The 18,954-nt window shown below is 44.8% G+C and overlaps 7 protein-coding genes across 10 annotated transcripts; 4 read left to right on the forward strand and 3 right to left on the reverse strand.

Moving 5' to 3' along the window:
- Nucleotides 1-93: 93 nt before the first annotated feature.
- On the reverse strand, nucleotides 94-2,859 carry CG5235 (uncharacterized protein). 2 transcript variants are annotated; one of them, NM_140576.4, is made up of 2 exons: nucleotides 2,231-2,859; nucleotides 94-2,175 (listed from the first exon to the last, which is right to left on the reverse strand). In NM_140576.4, the coding sequence occupies exons 1-2, from the start codon at nucleotides 2,717-2,719 to the stop codon at nucleotides 568-570; spliced, it is 2,097 nt and encodes a 698-aa protein (NP_648833.1). In that variant the 5' UTR covers nucleotides 2,720-2,859; the 3' UTR covers nucleotides 94-567. The 2 variants fall into 2 exon arrangements, with proteins under 2 accessions (NP_648833.1, NP_001261921.1); NM_001274992.2 differs by having other exon boundaries at nucleotides 284-2,175.
- A 61-nt stretch (nucleotides 2,860-2,920) lies between these two features.
- On the forward strand, nucleotides 2,921-8,618 carry ClC-c (Chloride channel-c). 3 transcript variants are annotated; one of them, NM_001274993.1, is made up of 11 exons: nucleotides 2,921-3,385; nucleotides 3,983-4,325; nucleotides 4,999-5,165; nucleotides 5,223-5,426; nucleotides 5,483-6,115; nucleotides 6,172-6,389; nucleotides 6,455-7,015; nucleotides 7,074-7,237; nucleotides 7,296-7,509; nucleotides 7,573-8,470; nucleotides 8,524-8,618. In NM_001274993.1, exons 1-10 carry the CDS (start codon nucleotides 3,299-3,301, stop codon nucleotides 7,661-7,663), a joined length of 2,682 nt encoding a protein of 893 aa, NP_001261922.1. In that variant the 5' UTR covers nucleotides 2,921-3,298; the 3' UTR covers nucleotides 7,664-8,470; nucleotides 8,524-8,618. The 3 variants fall into 3 exon arrangements, with proteins under 3 accessions (NP_001261922.1, NP_730105.3, NP_648834.1); NM_168650.2 differs by lacking the exon at nucleotides 8,524-8,618 and having other exon boundaries at nucleotides 7,573-8,321; NM_140577.2 differs by lacking the exon at nucleotides 8,524-8,618 and having other exon boundaries at nucleotides 2,923-2,988; nucleotides 7,573-8,321.
- Nucleotides 8,235-9,960, reverse strand: CG13074 (uncharacterized protein). Its single transcript, NM_140578.2, has 4 exons — nucleotides 9,133-9,960; nucleotides 8,783-9,059; nucleotides 8,529-8,722; nucleotides 8,235-8,468 (listed from the first exon to the last, which is right to left on the reverse strand). Exons 1-4 carry the CDS (start codon nucleotides 9,954-9,956, stop codon nucleotides 8,408-8,410), a joined length of 1,356 nt encoding a protein of 451 aa, NP_648835.1. The 5' UTR covers nucleotides 9,957-9,960; the 3' UTR covers nucleotides 8,235-8,407.
- Nucleotides 9,961-10,300: 340 nt separating this feature from the next.
- On the forward strand, nucleotides 10,301-12,555 carry ATPsynbetaL (ATP synthase, beta subunit-like). The gene is made up of 3 exons (NM_140579.2): nucleotides 10,301-10,401; nucleotides 10,465-10,859; nucleotides 11,016-12,555. Exons 1-3 carry the CDS (start codon nucleotides 10,371-10,373, stop codon nucleotides 12,456-12,458), a joined length of 1,869 nt encoding a protein of 622 aa, NP_648836.2. The 5' UTR covers nucleotides 10,301-10,370; the 3' UTR covers nucleotides 12,459-12,555.
- Nucleotides 12,556-12,746: 191 nt separating this feature from the next.
- Nucleotides 12,747-15,949, forward strand: IleRS-m (Isoleucyl-tRNA synthetase, mitochondrial). The gene is made up of 6 exons (NM_140580.2): nucleotides 12,747-12,936; nucleotides 12,995-13,271; nucleotides 13,327-13,531; nucleotides 13,584-14,777; nucleotides 14,861-15,197; nucleotides 15,253-15,949. The coding sequence occupies exons 1-6, from the start codon at nucleotides 12,772-12,774 to the stop codon at nucleotides 15,898-15,900; spliced, it is 2,826 nt and encodes a 941-aa protein (NP_648837.2). The 5' UTR covers nucleotides 12,747-12,771; the 3' UTR covers nucleotides 15,901-15,949.
- Nucleotides 15,899-18,094, reverse strand: IntS9 (Integrator 9). The gene is made up of 3 exons (NM_140581.4): nucleotides 18,022-18,094; nucleotides 16,803-17,960; nucleotides 15,899-16,745 (listed from the first exon to the last, which is right to left on the reverse strand). Exons 1-3 carry the CDS (start codon nucleotides 18,028-18,030, stop codon nucleotides 15,948-15,950), a joined length of 1,965 nt encoding a protein of 654 aa, NP_648838.3. The 5' UTR covers nucleotides 18,031-18,094; the 3' UTR covers nucleotides 15,899-15,947.
- Nucleotides 18,095-18,318: 224 nt separating this feature from the next.
- Nucleotides 18,319-18,895, forward strand: CG43295 (uncharacterized protein; the record flags this gene model as incomplete). Its single annotated transcript, NM_001259859.1, has 2 exons — nucleotides 18,319-18,369; nucleotides 18,443-18,895. 2 exons carry the CDS (start codon nucleotides 18,319-18,321, stop codon nucleotides 18,893-18,895), a joined length of 504 nt encoding a protein of 167 aa, NP_001246788.1.
- Nucleotides 18,896-18,954: the final 59 nt, after the last annotated feature.

The following is an 18,954-nucleotide window of genomic DNA, read 5'->3' on the forward strand; positions in this document are numbered from 1 at the left end:
GGGCCGAGTTGAAATATACCACGGGGAATGTTCGCTGACAGCAGGTCACTTTACAAATATACCAAAACTACACTCAAAAAAATTTAAATATTTATAAAAATTAACTTTATTTGAAAACTGCATACATTTTTAATATAGGCTAATATTAGTATCCCTGAAAAGATGCATACATTCTGTAAATCTTCAAAAATATGAAAACCTTAACATAAATATAAGTTAATCCTTATTTTATTGTCGGTAATTTAACTTATTTAAGAGAAAATTATTTGATTGGTTTGCAAGTCGGAGGTGTATTTTTTACTTTCTACATTTAGTGCAAAATTTTTAAATCCAATTTAAAAGTTCTTAAATTAAAATTAAATTAAAAAGTTCTTAAAAGCACCTTAAATCTCTATAAAATGTATATTACTTTATGTTAGTACCTAGTTTATATCGATTTGATATATTTTCATGTTTCATATTACGAGAATAATTTTGAATATTTGATAATCGTTCATTTGGTAAGCTAGCATTTTCACTGAAAACGTTTTGGATGGCTTAAATAATACTTTCAAACGCACTTTTATTTTACAATAATGTCGTTTGCAACCCGAGCTGAATGAGTAATAAAAGACTTAACGTAAAGTCTGTAAAAAATTGTGAACTTCCCGAACGAAGTTCTTCATTATCAGTGAACAAATAATTCAAACAAGCTGCCGGTGGCTTCACGTACGCTGTAAACTCGGGATAGCGAATTATTTCCGAAGGAATTGATAATGAATCCTTGGATACGCGACAAAACGTCATATGTGTTCCGGTTATAAATGCTTGTTCAACACGTTTCGTAAAGAGAGGATCATGCCAAGGCAACTGATTTAAATGCGATAGAAATGTGCGATCGTGAAATTCGGCTGGGTCGGATATAACAAGCTTGTTTAACAAAGACTCCTGGTAGATGACGTCTTCTTTGGACGTTTTTCCGGAATTTGGTTTGTTTGTCGCATTCTTCGCCTGTTTACTGTAGTCGGTGTAGTCACTGTTGTAGAGAAACATGTTCTCGACATCGGTCATATTTAAGGAATAGAATTGGTACACACGGAACATCTCGAAAAACTCACGCACTGGTGTCATACTATAACATCCGGACATCTCAATCTTTGGGTAATAAGTAATAAAGGTGAGACACATTTCCTCCTTCGTGGAATAGCCCCCGAATGTGGGTCGTTTTCTGTACTTTGTCTCATAGGAACAGTCTGTAATTAGGTAATCCCCTGGCAATACGACCGTTTCATTGGCAAGCTGATGGACTTTTTGGTGCCTGTAATCGTAGTTTTCGTCAACAATGATCGGATTCAACTCCTTACCAGATCGAACATGTCGAAGACTAATTGTGCGACCAGCTTGATGTGAGTGCAACGTTCCGGATATTATTTTAATACCATCCTTTGGGAACATGACGCTTGAACAAGACGGCCCACAAATGCCGACGGATCGATACTTCTTTTGACCAGGCGGAATGAGTTGCGTTTCCGAAATGGAAACACCACTTATTAGAATTCCGGAATCGTAGGTTCGCAGATTGGGTGTGTAGTGTATTCGAAAACCGGAGTGATCCACCGATTCCTTTCCATCGGGATTATCGTAGTGTATTTCCAGCATATAATAGCTAACTCCAGATGCTCCGCCCATTGGGATCCCTGCGTGGGGAGGTAGAAACTGTCCATCAGATCCCAAGGACCAAACTGCAACTGGCGTAGAGCACGAATCCCAGTCGCGTGGCGTCAGTAGGTTGCTGTTGCACACTGTGCCGGCACTCCTAACCCAAAGGTCCCAGGACGAAGGATCGGATCCAGAGTATATCTTGGACTGACACTCAAACAGGGTCATGTGGTGAACAACATTCCTCTCGTATTTACCAGACAGCAGCGGCTCATAACCAATTATATGCTGTTTGCCAGTTAACTCTGGTAGTCGCACTATTTTACACCAGTATAGTGTATCCATTGACCGATCAATTGTTACGTTGTTCACAGTTATGTCCCATTTTTGGATGCCTTCGATCGAGTGACTATTTTTCGTAAACATTGGCGAAAACAATTGCAAAGCTTTCACGCCTCTGCTCTGACCTTGCCAATCCAAGTTTCCATGAATAGGATCATTTTCCCCAATGGACCACAGTACCTTAAACGTATCAGCCTGCAATGTAAATTTATATTATTTTCATATTTAATTGATTGCGAAGAAAACTTACGGAGAGTGGAATATCGAATGGGTCACAGGTCTCAATTTTGCGTTTAAACTTCAGGATTGTGTGCGTCCCATTTTGTTTGCCATCTAGGACATCGTAGTTTTGAGTATCGTCCTGCAGCGGCGGTCCGCTTGAAGGATGCAGCGCCCCATGGCAGTCCAAGACGTTCGGATGTCCTGTGGCGTCATCCACCCACATCAAAACCATATCCGCTCTGGCCAGCCGGCCATCCTTGGAGAAACCCAGGCCGGCAAAGCCTCGTGTGTGAACAGTTACTTCAAAGTAAATGCTATTTTCGTTGGCGTTTATCCACCATTTGAGCCAGTACAAGCCCAAGCTGTCCATCATTTCGTTACGCACCCAGTTTTTGTGGTGTACAGAACCATTTTTATCGACATCATAGTCCTGCGTCCTTTGATTGTTTTCAAAATACGCAAGACCAAAACTCAACTGCACCGTGAGTACGATCCATAGTACGTCTTGAACGGACATGGCGTTAGCCTTGTACTTTAGCGTATGTGAACAATATGATTCTCTTTTAGGCGAAATTGAAACTTGTTTGGTGTTGAGTTTGCAAGTAATTCGCGCGTCTGCATTTTTTTCATTGAACAAAGTGATCGCGTCGGGATATCGTACCTATCGCGAATGATATCGACTACTTTTGCAATCGATTCTTGTTCGATACACTACGTTCTGTATTTCATTAGCTCGCCCGGTCTGGTCACACTGACGGTTCGCAAATAAATTATTCGCACACAAAAGTAAGCACTTCACAAAAGTAATGTGTACTATATAATCGATCAAATACTTGTTCGACCGTCATCCCAATGCATATGAGATCGAGTTCACATCCGCGATTCGAGTGAAATGGAAAGAAAGTGATTGCATTGCCGATTCGCCCCACGAACAGTTGTTTGTGCGTGTGTGTGTTTGTACTTAGTGACGTGCGCTCGCTGCGCTGCAACTGCGCTGCTGCTGCGCCGCTTTGCTGGACTGCAACGCAAAAAGGGAATCCAAAATATTGGATAGCTATCCAAAGAAATTGTCCACGTAGGATCGCCTGATCGCAGGATGGAGAAGTTTCCGCTGAAGGGCAGCAGGGAGGCCGCCGCGGAGGGCAACAGCTACATAACCGCCTACCAAACGGTCATGAAAAAGGTAGCCCACCATAAAACCCACTGGGATTTCCCCCCTTTCACAGAACAACAGAACAAATGTCTGTTTAAAAACTTGAAGTGTGGCTTAATTTTAGATAAATATGATGGAAAAATACTTAATATTGCAGTTATGCATTGTCTGTTTTGGATAAATATCTTGTCACAGTTCTTCTTTACTTCTTTACTTTCCTCTAAAAAGTGATATTATCTATCTATAACTATTTGAAATCCTTACTTCACTGGATTTGCCATATTCGGTTTCCAAAAAATGACACTAAGCCCAGCACAGAAGTCTCCTTTATCCAAATTCTAAGCAAATGCTTGCCAACTTTCGGTTGGCATTTAATTTGAATAGGCTGCTGAAGCTTCCCGGATAAGGGCGAATCCCCTGATAACACAAAAAAATCTGGCACAAGGGGGCGGAAATGCTTTCAATTGTAATTCAACGTACAGATGTATGTATTATTTGAACGGTGTCGCTGTGTCTGAGATCTTAATCTTATCAATGCGTATGCATAAACAAAGCGGTAGAGGCTAGCTAGCTCTCCAAATTCACAAACCTTATCTTATAGCTTTTTTGCTTATTTCGTTTTTTCAGTCGAACGGCCACACAAACGGAGCCGGCGGCGACGGCGACCTAGACGGAACTTTTCGTGACCATCCGCTGGCGCAGCACACCAAACTGACCACCTCGCTGACGGCGGCGGGCACCGACGACGAGGATATGATTGACATCACACCCCGCTCCAGTCCAGGCGATGTGATCGGCGGCGGCGGAGGAGGAGGAAGCAGCAGTGGCTATCACCGGGAAACGGCCACCGAATCGGACACCGAACGAGATTTCGGACACTCTGGCGGCAACGGCGGCGGCAATCACCACAATCAGCGGACAATGCACCAGCATGTGCCAACTCACAGTGCCTTCGGCGATCCTATGGACGGTGAGTTCGGAGAGATCCATTGCGTAAAACATCCAATGTTGCTGTCTGTGGTGTTAATCAAGATCACGAACATTTGAGTAAGGCGACGTCACCTCGCCGCATTGCCGGTTCCGAATATTCGGCTCACAGCTGTACTCATTCGCTGGCAATTCAATTAATATGTACAATCATTAGCATACAGACATGTATTGTGGAGACACCAGTTAACTTCATGATATATGTACATACGTATATTAATACAATCACCATTTACACACGTGATGCTAATTTAGCAATATAATCACTGAGTTGTCTAAACAACCAGCTGGCATTTCTATTGGGAATTATTTATTTAAACGAAAAAGAATCAATTATAGTTGTTGGGTAAATACTATCGTATATCTGATGATAATAGCAATCAATGTTTACAATACGCTAGAACGAGTAATATCTGTAAGAACTTTATTCGAGGAATCTGTTTAAGAAAACGTAAACGTTCTTCGTCTCGATACCTGAATGAAACACGAGAAAAATACTATAAATTTTTGCGGTTATAAGGCTCTGGTTCTCTTTGGACTTTGACACCAAACCATTAGAATTAGCGTAATCACGTGTAATGCTACTACGACAACATGATTCGGAGCTTACTGTGTCAAATCCGTAATGTTTATTGTATTATTTATTATTGCTATAGGAGCACTATCCTTCTATGGTTCCTCGGACGTGCAAGATGATATTCCTGGCATTGGGCAGTACGAAGATTTTCACACCATTGATTGGCAGCGGGACATTGCCCGTGATCGGATGCGACATCGCTACATAGTCAAGAAGCGACAGGACTCCTTGTGGGATCTGATAAAGGTATAAGATCGTTTATGATTCAAAACACACCATACTTATCAATCATTTTACTTAAAGGGTTCCATTGATGCCGGATCTGGCTGGCTATGTGTTTTACTCGTCGGAATTGCCGCAGGCTGTGTGGCGGGCATGGTGGACATTGGAGCTAGTTGGATGTCGGATCTAAAGCATGGCATTTGTCCACCCGCCTTTTGGTTTAACAGGGAACAATGCTGCTATCCGGCCAAACAGTCAGTATTTGAAGAAGGCAACTGCTCGACGGTGAGTGAAACTACATTTTCTTCCTGATAAGGCACTAAAACCGCATTTATTTTCAGTGGAAAACCTGGCCAGAGATCTTTGGTTTGGATCGAAATGGCACCGGACCATATATCGTCGCTTACATCTGGTATGTGCTGTGGGCTTTGCTTTTTGCTTCGCTCAGCGCCTCCCTTGTGCGAATGTTTGCGCCCTACGCCTGCGGATCTGGTATTCCCGAGATAAAGACCATCTTGTCTGGCTTCATTATACGCGGCTATCTAGGAAAGTGGACGCTGCTGATCAAATCGGTGGGTCTGATGCTGTCTGTATCCGCTGGCCTCACTTTGGGCAAGGAAGGACCCATGGTCCACATTGCCAGTTGTATTGGAAACATATTCTCACATGTTTTCCCAAAATATGGTCGAAATGAGGCCAAGAAGCGTGAGATTCTTTCGGCAGCAGCAGCGGCAGGCGTCTCGGTGGCCTTCGGAGCACCAATCGGTGGAGTTCTCTTTTCGCTGGAGGAAGTGTCATACTATTTTCCATTGAAGACATTGTGGCGTTCATTCTTTTGTGCATTGATTGCCGCATTCGTTTTACGATCACTGACGCCGTTTGGCAACGAGCATTCCGTGCTCTTTTTCGTGGAGTATAACAAGCCCTGGATCTTTTTCGAACTTATTCCTTTTGTTTTCCTCGGAATTATGGGGGTAAATCTGAACTAATTTTGAAGCTCTACAATTTATTAACATAATATTTATTGTAGGGTGTTATTGGCACATTCTTCATCAAGGCCAATTTGTGGTGGTGCCGCTACAGGAAGTTCAGCAAGCTCGGACAGTATCCAGTAATGGAAGTGCTCTTCGTTACCCTGGTCACTGCCATCATTTGCTACCCCAATCCATTTACCCGAATGAACATGAACGAGCTAATATTCCTATTGGTTAGCAAGTGCTCACCCGGAGATGTCACCAATCCGTTATGGTACGTTTTTTCAATAATAATTATTTTTTATTTTTTTTTTATAATAACTACATATTTCCTTATAGTGATTACAAGCGCATGAACATCACGTCGGGCAACAGTTTCATTGAAGTTACGGAGCCAGGTCCTGGTGTGTACAGCTCCATTTGGCTGCTTATGCTCACCTTTATACTTAAACTGGCCCTGACCATCTTCACGTTTGGCATGAAAGTGCCCGCTGGTCTGTTTATTCCGTCCCTGCTCCTTGGCGCCATCATGGGTCGCATTGTTGGAATCGGTGTGGAGCAGTTTGCCTACAGCTATCCCAATATTTGGTTCTTTACCGGTGAGTGTGCGGACAGCAATCTTATCACACCCGGACTGTATGCGGTTGTGGGAGCAGCAGCTGTGCTGGGAGGTGTCACTCGAATGACCGTCTCCCTGGTAGTGATAATGTTCGAGCTAACAGGCGGAGTGCGGTATATTGTGCCCCTGATGGCTGCCGCCATGGCCTCCAAGTGGGTGGGTGATGCTCTGGGCAGGCAAGGTATCTACGATGCGCACATTGCGCTGAATGGTTATCCGTTCCTAGACAGCAAAGAAGAGTTTGCGCATACAACACTGGCCGCAGATGTGATGCAACCAAAGTATGTATAAAGAAAACCTTTTTTTCCTCAAGATCATCTAACAAAAACTTCATTTTAGGCGGAATGAAACTTTGAATGTCATTACCCAAGACTCCATGACGGTGGACGATGTTGAGAACCTTCTTAAAGAAACGGAACACAATGGCTATCCGGTGGTGGTGTCGCGGGAGAATCAATATTTAGTGGGCTTTGTATTGCGCAGGGATCTTAACTTGGCCATAGGTCAGTCACAACTTGTTTCGAGATCATGTTGCATAATTAAATATTACAAATTTTATAGGCAATGCCAAGCGTCTAATCGAGGGCATTAGCAGCAGCTCCATAGTATTATTCACATCATCCCAGCCTATTCAAAATCTGGGACCCCAGCCGCTGAAGCTGAAAAAGATCCTGGATATGGCACCGATCACAGTTACAGATCAAACGCCAATGGAGACGGTAGTGGACATGTTCCGAAAGCTGGGACTGCGCCAAACATTGGTAACACACAACGGGTGAGTTTGTGGCCAGAAGCAGTTTAACCAGTTTCAAGTTATCTAATCCAAATTCCATTGCAGTCGCCTACTGGGCGTAATTACAAAGAAAGATGTGCTGCGCCATGTGAAGCAGATGGATAACGAAGATCCCAATACGGTGCTCTTCAACTGAATTTATCAGCCAATCAGAAGTTGGGCGAGCGCTGCTTCTAGTTATTATTATGTGAACTATGTGCAAAATGCAGATTGCAATCTAAGCTTAAGTGAAAAGTTGAACGAGTGGATGCAAAGTGGACTGAAATGGATTAGAGTGGAATCGCGTGATTAGGACAGATAGGATCGGACGTTCGGACGTGAGAGATTTAGCAAAATTGTGTGCAGTTCTATTATATATTTATATATCGCATATATCTCGTTAATGTTAATTGTATAATTTATTTTACTGTAGGCAAATGGTTATAAAAGTTTAGTGTATTCATTTATTGCCATTTTGTAATTATGTCATTCTAGCACTTTTCTACACACAGCATATTTCTTTTTATATGTTCACATACAGCTTGATAACACTATGAAATGATCTATAGTTGTAAAAGGAACATTTTATTTTGTGAATCGTATGTGAAAACGCGGTTTTAACGAGATTCCCACAGAGAATGCAGTCTTATTTTACGCCAAATTTTCGAAATGGCTTTACGTTTTTGCATTTTGTTCAAAATTCTACACAGATAAAATGTCTTGTTTATACAATACATAGTCTATATTTACATGTGGTATTTGTTAGAGATCTGAGAAATTTTAAAATAAAATTGTGTATATACCAAACCTAAGAGAAGATAAAACCGTACATATTAACATAAGCAGTCATGCAAATACAAGCGATTATTTCAAAACTGAGAACAAAATTCAATACGACTATTTAGTGTTCTACGTAGAATATCTGGAACTCGTCGCCATAGAGGCCTGCAATTAACCAGCGTCTGTAAGATAATTATTATTCAAATTTGTTGTTTTATTGATTTCCTTCGTTATTAGCTCACCCATTGTCGCTACTACGGATAAGGCTTCCCTTGCCGCGAAGTCCTCCCTTGACATGGGCATGGGCTCCATCGCTCACCCTATAGTATTCCAGTGACCCATCATTGGCTGGGCAAAAGATGATGTTGCCATCCCGACTACAGGCGATTACGTTTTTAAAGGGAAGTGGAATTTGTACTATCAACTGAGCCATGTCCTGTTCATTATTTAAGAGAAAATAAATAGTGTTCAGCTCGTTTGTTTGTCATGTTATCACCTCATCCACAAGCCGCATATCGTGATAAAAGGCCTGTCCACTGAGATCGCAGCTCAGGACGAACAGGTTGCCCTCCATTTCGGTACGGAGGAGGGTGGAAACCATGAATCGATGTCGCCGTAGGGCCAACAATTTGATCTGCTTGATGGCTGCGGTTTGCCGGCCGGTGTTCCAGCAGCGATAGACGCCACCATCGTTAGTGCCCACGACGAAGTCATCCAGACCAAGGGTCACCATTGCCGTAGGCTCTGAGCTAACCGTTGCGGGCAGGGTGTATCTGGAGAAGTTAATTAAATAATATTTAAGATTAATGCCGGGAAATGTTTCGTTTAGTGTTTAGAGAGACTCACTCCCAATCCAGAGCCATCTGCCTGCTTAAATCCCACTGGCGAACGCTGCCATTGGCAAAGCAGGCCAACAGAAGATGTTCCCGCGGCCAGTCCAGAGCCACTGCAGCTCCCTGGGTGGAGGATACACTGTATAGCTGTTTGATATCGACGCTGGAATCGGAACCCCTCGCCTGCTCATATAACCAGATGAAGAGCTCTCCGTCCATGGTCGAACCAGCGAACATGGTCTTGTTGAACGGATTTGTGCACAGACTTCGCAAACAGGATTTTAGGGGTAGAGTTTTGGCCTCTGTATAAATCACCAAGTTGCCAACGGACATTCTTTGGGGAACAAAGAGTTTTAGCTGCTGATCCACATGCTCGCACCAGTCATCATGGGGAGCTACAGTGGTGGCCACCAGAACTGGGGCGTTATTCGTATGCACACACAGCCAGATAGCCAGTCCTTGCGAGTTTTCTGCACCACCCATTATCAGTTTCTGGTACGTGTACACCTGCAGTTTCTCCTCCAAGCGGCACTGGCTCATCGTTAGATCCTCCATCAGAGGCGTGGGATTCATTAGCTCCCGTTCGACCATGGGGCAGATCTGTCGCAACCACTTCGCCAAAGCCCTCTCATCGTATTCCACATCCTTACTACTAACTACTCGTTGCTCTGTTTGTGTGGCCACATGCAGCTTCTCCTGCGTTCCTGTGGCGGCATCTTGGCTGGGAGGAGGTGGATCGGTGCCCGTACAGTTGTCCACCAGGGCATGCTGCTTCTCCAAAGGCTGCGTGGCCGGAAATTCAACTATGGGTGAGCTGTAATGCGATAGTACGTCCATTTTCCATCAGCTTGAAAACCTTACTGTTTTGGCTTCAGAGCTTTGTGGCTATCGGTATCCTTGGAAACCAACTGACTCAACCCTAAAATAGAGCTAAAGGAAAACATATCTGAGGATCGATTATGAATCCAAGCTTAATCTAATGCAGCCTGAAAATAAATTAAAATATAAGAAATCATATTATATTAATTAATTAATTAAGAAAACTTTAGGATTTATATTGCAAACTTTTAAGAAGTTTTAGAAAGCAAATATCCCTAAAAAATAAATAGGTGACAACCCATTTAAAGTGCATTAAGGGAATCCTTTATAGTAGGCATTGCTGTCATCTGTCAAAGGAATCTATCATTACAAGCAAGTTTTATTTGCAGCAAAGACGTCCAAGCAGCGAAAGAATAAAAAACTAAAGTAAAAATGTTGGTATCATGGGCTAAAATGGCTACAGGTAAGAAGAATGAACCTATTTCACATGACCAGCTTCCTCTGAAAATGAAAAAAACCATGTTAGCATGTGCAAGGATTGGCCTGAAGATGGGCCCGGGTACCGGGGGTTACCGGGGCAACTATCTTGGTAATCCTGTGGTGTTTCCCCGCTACCTTCATGCCTCCCTGTCCCTTTGGGATGACAAGGATAAGAAAAAGTCGGGCGATGAGTGCGAGCCCGAGCCGCAGGAAGTCTGCAAGACGGACGCGGAACTGGTTAAGAAGAAGGATGAAGCCGAGGATGAGTGTGAGGAAAAGAAGTCCGACGGCGGAGGCAAGAAGCTGGAGAGCAAGGGTCGCAAGGGTGTCATCCATGCTGTCATCGGTCCCGTCATCGATGTCTACTTCGAGGAGGAGGTTCCGGAGGTGCTCAACGCGCTCCAGGTGCAGGATGCTCCCATTGCTAACCTAGTGCTGGAGGTAAGTCAAAGGATTAACCAATTTTAAGACGGACGACATTCATATTATATTATCTAATATTTAATTAAAATTTTAAAACGGATTTTAACATAACTTCTAAAGATTCGAAAAGTTTTAAAAATTATTAAACTTAACTTCTATTAATCGATTTCTTAGGTATTCCACCATCTGGGCAACAATATCGTCCGTTGCGTGGCCATGGATTCCACCGAAGGACTGCGTCGTGGTCAGCCGGTCCTCGATACCGGCTATCCCATCCGTGTGGCGGTGGGCAAGGCCGTTTTGGGACGCATCCTCAACGTGGTGGGCGATCCCATTGACGATCGCGGTGAGGTCAAGTCGGATTTCTACTCCTTTATCCATAACGAAGCCCCGGAGCTGACCGACTTGAGCGTGAAGCCAGAGATCCTAGTCACTGGCATCAAGGTGATTGATTTGCTGGCTCCTTACGTAAAGGGCGGTAAGATCGGGCTGTTTGGAGGCGCCGGCGTGGGCAAGACGGTGCTCATTATGGAGCTGATCAATAACATAGCCAAGTCCCATGGCGGCTACTCCGTGTTCGTGGGCGCAGGAGAGCGTACCCGCGAGGGCAACGATCTGTACCACGAGATGATCGAGTCCAAGGTCATCTCCCTGGAGGATGACTCCTCGAAGGTGGTTCTGGTCTTTGGCCAGATGAACGAGCCCCCGGGCGCTCGCTCCCGTGTGGTGCTCACCGGACTGACCATCGCCGAATATTTCCGCGACGTGGACGGGCAGGATGTGCTGCTCTTCATTGACAACATTTTCCGTTTCACCCAGGCGGGATCGGAGGTGTCGGCTTTGCTCGGGCGCATTCCCTCGGCGGTGGGCTATCAGCCTACCTTAGGAACCGACATGGGCACCATGCAGGAACGGATCACTAGTACCCGCAACGGTTCCATCACTTCTGTTCAGGCTGTCTACGTGCCCGCCGATGATCTCAGTGATCCTGCTCCGGCGGCTACCTTTTCGCATTTGGACGCTACCACCGTGCTCTCGCGTCCCATTGCTGAGTTGGGTATTTATCCGGCTGTGGATCCCTTGGACTCCTCGTCCCGCATCCTCGATCCCGATGTTGTAGGCGAGGAGCACTACAATGTGGCTCGAGCAGTTCAGAAGACTCTGCAGGCTTACAAGTCGCTGCAGGACATCATCGCCATTCTGGGAATGGATGAACTGTCTGAGGAGGATAAGTTGACGGTGGCCAGGGCTCGCAAGATGCAGCGTTTCCTTTCGCAGCCGTTCCAAGTGGCTGAGATCTTCACTGGACACCCGGGAAAGCTGGTGCCTGTGGAGAAGTGTGTGGAGGGCTTCAAACGTTTGTTGAATGGTGAATATGACGATATCCCGGAGATTGCCTTCTACATGGTCGGAGATGCCGAAGAGGTGCTGGCCAAGGCCACCCAACTGGCCGCCTCCATGTCAGGGGATGCTCCTCCAGCCAAGGCGGAAGCCAAGAAGGACGAAAAGAAGGACACAAAGCCAGAGGAGGGCAAGAAGGAGGAGCCGCCCAAGGGAGAAGACAAAAAGGAGGAGGCAAAGGATGACAAGCCAAAAGAACCGGAAAAGAAAGATTAAGGAATTCGATCAGCAATTCCACCAACCATTAAACATAACCAATTTTACAATTGTGCATTTTTGATATCTTAAAAAATAATATTCCTTTATTAAATTTAACTTAATTTGTATTTATTTTGAATTTACATTGTTATATTCAATTTATATTAAAGTAGTTACAAAATAAAATAATATCAATTCAAATTACATTTTAAACTTACAATCTACATCGCGGGCTGTGCACTGTGTGAACAGTGCTTACGTTCCACAAGACCATATGATTTCCACTTTGCCGGCTGTTGTTACGTTGTGTCTCTTCTTATTCGGCAGCAAAATGCTTAGGATTTTCTACTTTCGCGTTGGAAACCGCTTATATTCTATGAAAGCGGCCAAAAAGGATGCAAAGAAATACACAGACACCATAAACCTGCCAAAGACCAAGTTTCCCAATCGTCTCACCGCAGCAAAACGCGAGGAACAGGAGCGTCTAGTTCTGGAGGCATGTTGTTGGATATGTGAAGTAACCAAATCTTATGTATCACTTTATCACATTGCAGAACAAGATTGCAGTTTCCTATGCGTACCAGGAGCAGCGACTGGCGGAGAAGGGGAAACCCACCTTCGTCCTTCACGATGGACCGCCCTACGCCAACGGACAACTTCACATGGGCCATGCCGTCAACAAGATCCTTAAAGATATCACTCTGCGCCAGCGGGTAGCACATGGCCAGCGAGTCAACTACATTCCTGGCTGGGATTGTCATGGCCTGCCAATAGAACTGAAGGCCACAAGTACTGCTCCAGGTCAGAGTGCTCAAGAAATCCGCCAGAAATGTGAGTTAATCCCATTAGTATAGATTCTTTGCTAATTCTTTATTATTTCCTAAAGCTCGTGCCTTTGCTTGGGAGGCCATTAAATCGCAAAAAGAGGAGTTCAGCAGCTGGGGCATTTTGGCCAACTGGCAGAAGGACAATATCTACATGACCTTCCAGCCAGAGTTTATAGTCAATCAATTGGAAATGTTCTACAATCTGTACGAGAAAGGACTGGTCTATCGCGACTTGAAGCCAGTTTACTGGTCACCTTCATCCAGGTGAGTTGAATACAACTTAAATTGATACTTAACACTATCTTATATTTTTTAGGACAGCCCTGGCCGAGGCGGAACTGGAATATGATGCTAATCACATAAGTCCTTCGGTGTATGTGAGATTTGCTCTTAATCCAAGTAGCTTTGATGTAAAGGATAAGCAAATTTATGCCCTAGTCTGGACCACAACTCCGTGGACCTTGCCGAGTAACCAAGCCATCTGTTACAATGCCTCGTTGGAATACGTTATAGTCAGGTTGTCGGATCGCAACCAGGATGAGCTATACCTCATGGCTTCAGCTCTTATGGCGGACTTTGAGGCCAATACTCAGCTAAAGTGTGAGATAGTGCAGCACTTGAGTGGAGAATTATTGAGCAAGCTGAGCTATAATCATCCAATTGATAAAGAACAATCGAATCTGCCCTTTTTCGACGCCAGTCATGTGCAGGATAGCAAAGGTACGGGCCTGGTGCACACAGCTCCTGCCCATGGACCAGAAGATTTCCTTGTTAGTCTGACCCAGAAAATTCCTGTAAAGTGTTTTGTGAATGAGGAGGGCACTTACACCAAGGAAGCTCCTGATTTTCTACGCGGAAAATCAGTGTTGGATCAGGGAAATTCCCTAGTCCTCGACCGCATAGCAGAGGATGTAGTCCACTCCTCAAAGCTGGAACATTCCTATCCTATTGATTGGCGCACAAAAAAGCCTGTGATAATTCGTGCCAGTGAGCAGTGGTTCATTAATACCGAAAAGCTAAAGACGCCTGCTGCAGATGCCTTGGAACAAGTGGAGATCTATCCTAGAGCCAATGCTGAGGCCAGCAAGAAGGCATTGCTCACACAACTCCAGAAGAGACCATATTGGTGCATCTCCAGGCAGCGAGCGTGGGGCGTACCCATTCCTGTTCTCTACAGTCGGGAGTCCGGAAAAGTGGTACTTAATTCCGCTCTTATTGAACATCTTTGCAATCTGCTCCGCAAGGAGGGATCAATCGACTTCTGGTGGGTAAAATCCGTGGAGGAACTGGTACCCGAGCATTTACTTCGTGAACTTCACCATGAAGCCAAAGATCTTGTCAAGGGCACTGACATACTGGACATTTGGTTCGACTCTGGTAGCACATGGTCCGCTGTGCTGGGCAAGGATAAGATAGCCGATCTGTATCTTGAGGGTTATGACCAATTCACCGGTTGGTTTCAATCATCACTGCTTATGAGCATTGCTGCTCGGGAATGTGCACCGTACAAGTGAGTAGATACGTAATACCAAAGACTCTATTCTAGTGTAATACTTTTTAATGAAAAACCTATTCAATATTAATATCCAATAGGGCCCTCTTCGTTCACGGATTTACCGTGGATGAGAAAGGATACAAGATGTCGAAATCTTTGGGAAATGTAATTTCCCCAAAGCAGATAACCAAGAAATATGGTACGGATGCACTGCGTTGGTGGGTTGCCTCCCATGGAACGCAGCACATGTCCATTACAGTGAGCGATAAGCTACTGCAGCAAGCGGCAGAAAATCTATGCAAGATCCGCGGAACTATGCGATATTTAAAAGGCGTAATTGGAGAGAAACAATCGGGGGAGAAGCTTATACGAACTTCGGATAAGAGCTATCTTAATCGTTATTTGTTAAGCCAGCTGGTTGAATTTGAATCTGAGGTAGGAAATTTTGTTAATCTTAGTTTTTCAACTAATCATGTCAATCGCTTTTAAGGTGGAGAAGCTATACCAAGCTTATGAGTACAATCGTGTTGTCGCCTGTGTCCAAAACTTCATTGCAAATCAGGTGTCCGCCGTCTATGTGCATCTCATCAAGGATCGTCTTTATTGTGGTGATGATCACGAGCTACTGGCCATTCGTCAAACTCTTACCCACTGCTATCAACAACTCTGCAAGAGCTTATGGCCCATTGTTCCCTTCCTGGTGGAGGAAAGCTGGAGCTACTATGACACCACAGGTGGTGCATTCCACGAGCAAATTGTTCAGACTAATCCTGAATGGCAGGACACCAAAGCCACTGAAGTGATTAATGCAGCGTTCGATGTTAAACGACTTATTAACCAACAGGCTGGAGATGTTAACACCTGGCACTTGGCCGTGACCATCAAAGGAAAGGAAAGAAGCCAGCTGGATTTGCTGCGAGAACTTCACAGCCCTCTTGGAGAGTCTGTGAGCAATTCTGAATTATGCGAGATATTGCAAGTGGGGTCAGTTACGCTCTTACAGTCCCATAATAGCGACTTGGATATTGCTTTAAGTAAACTTCAGATATCACTGTGCCCACGTTGTCGTCGCTATGGTCTGGAGGATGAGCAGAAAACGTGTCAACGTTGCTCTGACGTTATGGAGGCAAAGAACTAAGCGTAATGATGTGTTGTTATTTAGGTGTAAGGAATACATTTATGTTTTTAAAAACTCTGTAAGCATTTCATGATGGTGTCTCGCAGCTTGAGCCGGGTTGTTGGCTTTCCGCCGCAGATAATATGCGTCTCGTTGTCCTCGAACTTAATGACTGTGTCCTCATTGACAAGGTTCAGAGTCAGAGCGCCGCCAGTGCGGTCTAGCTTGATGTTGGAGAAGCCATCCTGTGCCAGCTTCTTCATCACTGCATCTACATCAATGCTGCCATACTCGTATTTGACGTTCTTCAGCACATCCTCCTTTGTCGGAGCGCTGTTGCTCGAGATGGTCTCGTCTTTAACGCTATCCGCACATGGCTGGATGCAGTGGACCTTGTCCTTAACTTGCAAAACTCCTGTCAATGTGGAGAAGGTCACGCCGGCCGCCACCTCCTTTGGCGATATCTTTTGGGCCAGTTCCGAGGTAATGTAAATTCGATCCAGCTTCCGTTTTAATGGCAGACGTATGATCTCGCCGCACTTGAACGTTATTATCTTCTTATCCGGCTGTTCAATGAACAAATTTGGGGCCGAGGGATGTGGTTTTGTGTATGCCTCTGGGATGACAAGCACATTTGGTTTCAACTCCTTGATCAGCTTATTTGCCTGCTGATAATTCAAAGAGGTGTCGATGGGACAGTAAAAAGCCTTCATGGCCAGTGGTTGGAAGGGCGCCAGTACTTGCAGATACGGAAAGTCCGGCTCCGTGAATATGATGGAGTTGTTAGGGTTATTGCCCCACATCTCGATAAAGTGAACAGCGTCGCCGAAACGCAAGCTAGGATGGCCACAAAAGACCACGCAGGGCTGTAAGGAAGACAGAGAATTTGTAGTATGAAGTTTTCACAATTATGTTAGACAAACCTGCCGGAAGTCCTTGCTAAAGCCCTCGGAGAACACATGGTTATAGTGCTTCAGCTTGTTGTTGCGAAGGTAAAAGGCATGTGGGAAAGGATCGTCTGGAAGATACACTTTGTTCTGCTTGGCGGAACTAAGCCACTCGGCCAGGATATTAGAATACGCCAAGGAGCTGTCTGCCACAGGGGAAATAAAGAACATGGGAACATTGTTTAGGCCAGCGTTTTCCAAATTCTGGGTGAGGCACTCAAAGAGGTCATAGACAACGCCCGAAGGATAACAGGGAATCAAGGCAGACCCATTGTTGCGGATCGTCAAGGCCACATTCATGCAGAGCTCGCCCAGCTTCGTGTCCGGATTTACCGTCGGCGCCTGCGTCAGTCCGGTCATAATGAGTACATCGGCGTGCTTCAGCGCCGACTGATTGATGGGCCGCGGATGTGTGGTCAACGTGGAGGAACCACTGACATAGCAAATCTTTTCATGCGCCGTGCTCAGTACCCAGTTGCTCGAGCCCAGGCAGTAGCCCGAGCTGACAGGAGTGGCGATAAAAGCTCCGAGGATGTCCAGCTTCTCGTCGTAGCCCATGATGGTCACCTTGGACAGACTGCCTTGGACATCCTTAAGACTAAAGATAGTGCGCCACTTCTTGGCGCGAAAGGCTTCGCTCAAGGGACTGGGCAGCAGATGAAGCTTCTCCTTCCACAAGCGCGCGGTGCACGCCTTGGGCGACACTTCGATATAGTCCACCAGCTCCTCCAGGAAAAATCGGCCGATCTGCAGCGTTGGCTCCGTGGCATAGACTTTGCCCTTGAACCCCGTGTTTTCCGTGATATACGGCAAGGCCAGCATATTAAGATAATTCGAGATAAGTATCACATCCACTTCGCTGAAATCCAGCATTTTGTCCATGGGTAGATTAAACTCGGGCGTCGAGTCCACGAAAACCCGGCCACAGCAGTCCTTCAACTCGCCATCCATTTGGGGATCATGATCCCGACTGGGCACGAAGTTGGGCAGATTGGACCACTTCAGTGACTGAACGAAGGGCAGCGGAAGGAAATTCAGGACTGTCTGCTCCGTGAGACCGCAGTCCAGCATAATCCGCAGGCCCTTGAAGGTAATGATATAACATGGCTTGGCCAGGTCCCCGCTGAGACAATACTGCAAAGTGGATAGTCACTTCCGCTAATTAAGTTGTTATTTACTTCTCAGGATGACTTACCAATCGCATTTTATTAAACCGACAGTGCCGATTAGACGATGCAAGTTTGTTTATATTTGGACCAGGGATGGGGAACGATTTGGTTCACTTATGAACCGGAATCAGCACCCGGCTAAATCATTAACCATAGGTACCAAAATTAGTTAATTACAAATTTTGGTAAATGTTTTACTACTTGTTAAACTGTAGTCATCACGCTTTAACATTTGTGCAACCACATTTTTTTCACTCCACTTGTTGCAGTGCTGTTGGTTTCCATCCCTGGTCTCTTTATTTGGTTTTTCGCAAATTTGAATAATGTCCCAGCAAATTCGCGTGGTACAATGCATTCAATGCAAAATGTACCAGGTGAGTGCAAACAAACTGAAATATATCTTAGAACTCAATAACTACTTATATATATATACCTAATTTAAACAAGGTGGACTTCGTGAAAAAGGCAAGCACATGGCAGTGTAAAATTTGCCGCCAAAAGCAAAGTTTGCTCAAGGAATTCTTTCGAGGATCGGCAGCGGAATGCCGGGTTAAGGTGCAGCATCTCAACTTAGAGCGCGGAATGCAGGAGGAATGTCTGAACACGGGCTTATTCCTCACGGCAAAGCAACAGCTCGAAGAGGAGAAAGACTGCCAAGAAAAAGAGGAAAACACCACACCTCAGAAGAAAACAAATAAATGGGCAAACTATGTGGATAATACCATTGAAACTACTCAAAAGCCTGCAGCAAAACCTACGAAAACCGATGAACTTTCCGACGAAATCTCTATGAACTTTAAGAAAACCAGGAACACAGGGCCACGATCCTCTAAACGTTCCGCTGAAAATATGCCAACAGTTACTAAGAAAATTTGCTCTAAGTGGAACGACTTCTTGTAATTCCTTAAAAATTATATATCATATATATAAATATATATTTGAATTAATTTCAATTAGAA

The sequence above is a fragment of the Drosophila melanogaster genome, chromosome 3L (genome assembly GCF_000001215.4).
Source record: "Drosophila melanogaster chromosome 3L".
NCBI classification, from domain to species: Eukaryota; Metazoa; Arthropoda; class Insecta; order Diptera; family Drosophilidae; genus Drosophila; species Drosophila melanogaster.

What these genes read in the sequence shown, in the direction of transcription:
- CG5235 (NM_140576.4), bottom strand. Translation starts at nt 2,719, where the DNA reads ATGTCCGTTCAAGACGTACTATGGATCGTACTCACGGTGCAGTTGAGT. An exon ending in CATTCGATATTCCACTCTCC is followed by an intron (nt 2,176 to 2,230) that starts GTAAGTTTTCTT and finishes TTTACATTGCAG; the next exon opens with GCTGATACGTTTAAGGTACT.
- IleRS-m (NM_140580.2), top strand. Translation starts at nt 12,772, where the DNA reads ATGCTTAGGATTTTCTACTTTCGCGTTGGAAACCGCTTATATTCTATG. An exon ending in AGGAGCGTCTAGTTCTGGAG is followed by an intron (nt 12,937 to 12,994) that starts GCATGTTGTTGG and finishes ATCACATTGCAG; the next exon opens with AACAAGATTGCAGTTTCCTA. An exon ending in TCAAGAAATCCGCCAGAAAT is followed by an intron (nt 13,272 to 13,326) that starts GTGAGTTAATCC and finishes TATTTCCTAAAG; the next exon opens with CTCGTGCCTTTGCTTGGGAG.
- ATPsynbetaL (NM_140579.2), top strand. Translation starts at nt 10,371, where the DNA reads ATGTTGGTATCATGGGCTAAAATGGCTACAG. An exon ending in ATGGGCTAAAATGGCTACAG is followed by an intron (nt 10,402 to 10,464) that starts GTAAGAAGAATG and finishes AAACCATGTTAG; the next exon opens with CATGTGCAAGGATTGGCCTG. An exon ending in TTGCTAACCTAGTGCTGGAG is followed by an intron (nt 10,860 to 11,015) that starts GTAAGTCAAAGG and finishes TCGATTTCTTAG; the next exon opens with GTATTCCACCATCTGGGCAA.
- CG13074 (NM_140578.2), bottom strand. Translation starts at nt 9,956, where the DNA reads ATGGACGTACTATCGCATTACAGCTCACCCATAGTTGAATTTCCGGCC. An exon ending in ATATGCGGCTTGTGGATGAG is followed by an intron (nt 8,723 to 8,782) that starts GTGATAACATGA and finishes AATAATGAACAG; the next exon opens with GACATGGCTCAGTTGATAGT. An exon ending in ATCCGTAGTAGCGACAATGG is followed by an intron (nt 8,469 to 8,528) that starts GTGAGCTAATAA and finishes ATTATCTTACAG; the next exon opens with ACGCTGGTTAATTGCAGGCC.
- IntS9 (NM_140581.4), bottom strand. An exon ending in TTAGCAAGGACTTCCGGCAG is followed by an intron (nt 16,746 to 16,802) that starts GTTTGTCTAACA and finishes TCTTCCTTACAG; the next exon opens with CCCTGCGTGGTCTTTTGTGG.
- ClC-c (NM_001274993.1), top strand. Translation starts at nt 3,299, where the DNA reads ATGGAGAAGTTTCCGCTGAAGGGCAGCAGGGAGGCCGCCGCGGAGGGC. An exon ending in CCTTGTGGGATCTGATAAAG is followed by an intron (nt 5,166 to 5,222) that starts GTATAAGATCGT and finishes TTTTACTTAAAG; the next exon opens with GGTTCCATTGATGCCGGATC. An exon ending in GATGTCACCAATCCGTTATG is followed by an intron (nt 6,390 to 6,454) that starts GTACGTTTTTTC and finishes ATTTCCTTATAG; the next exon opens with TGATTACAAGCGCATGAACA.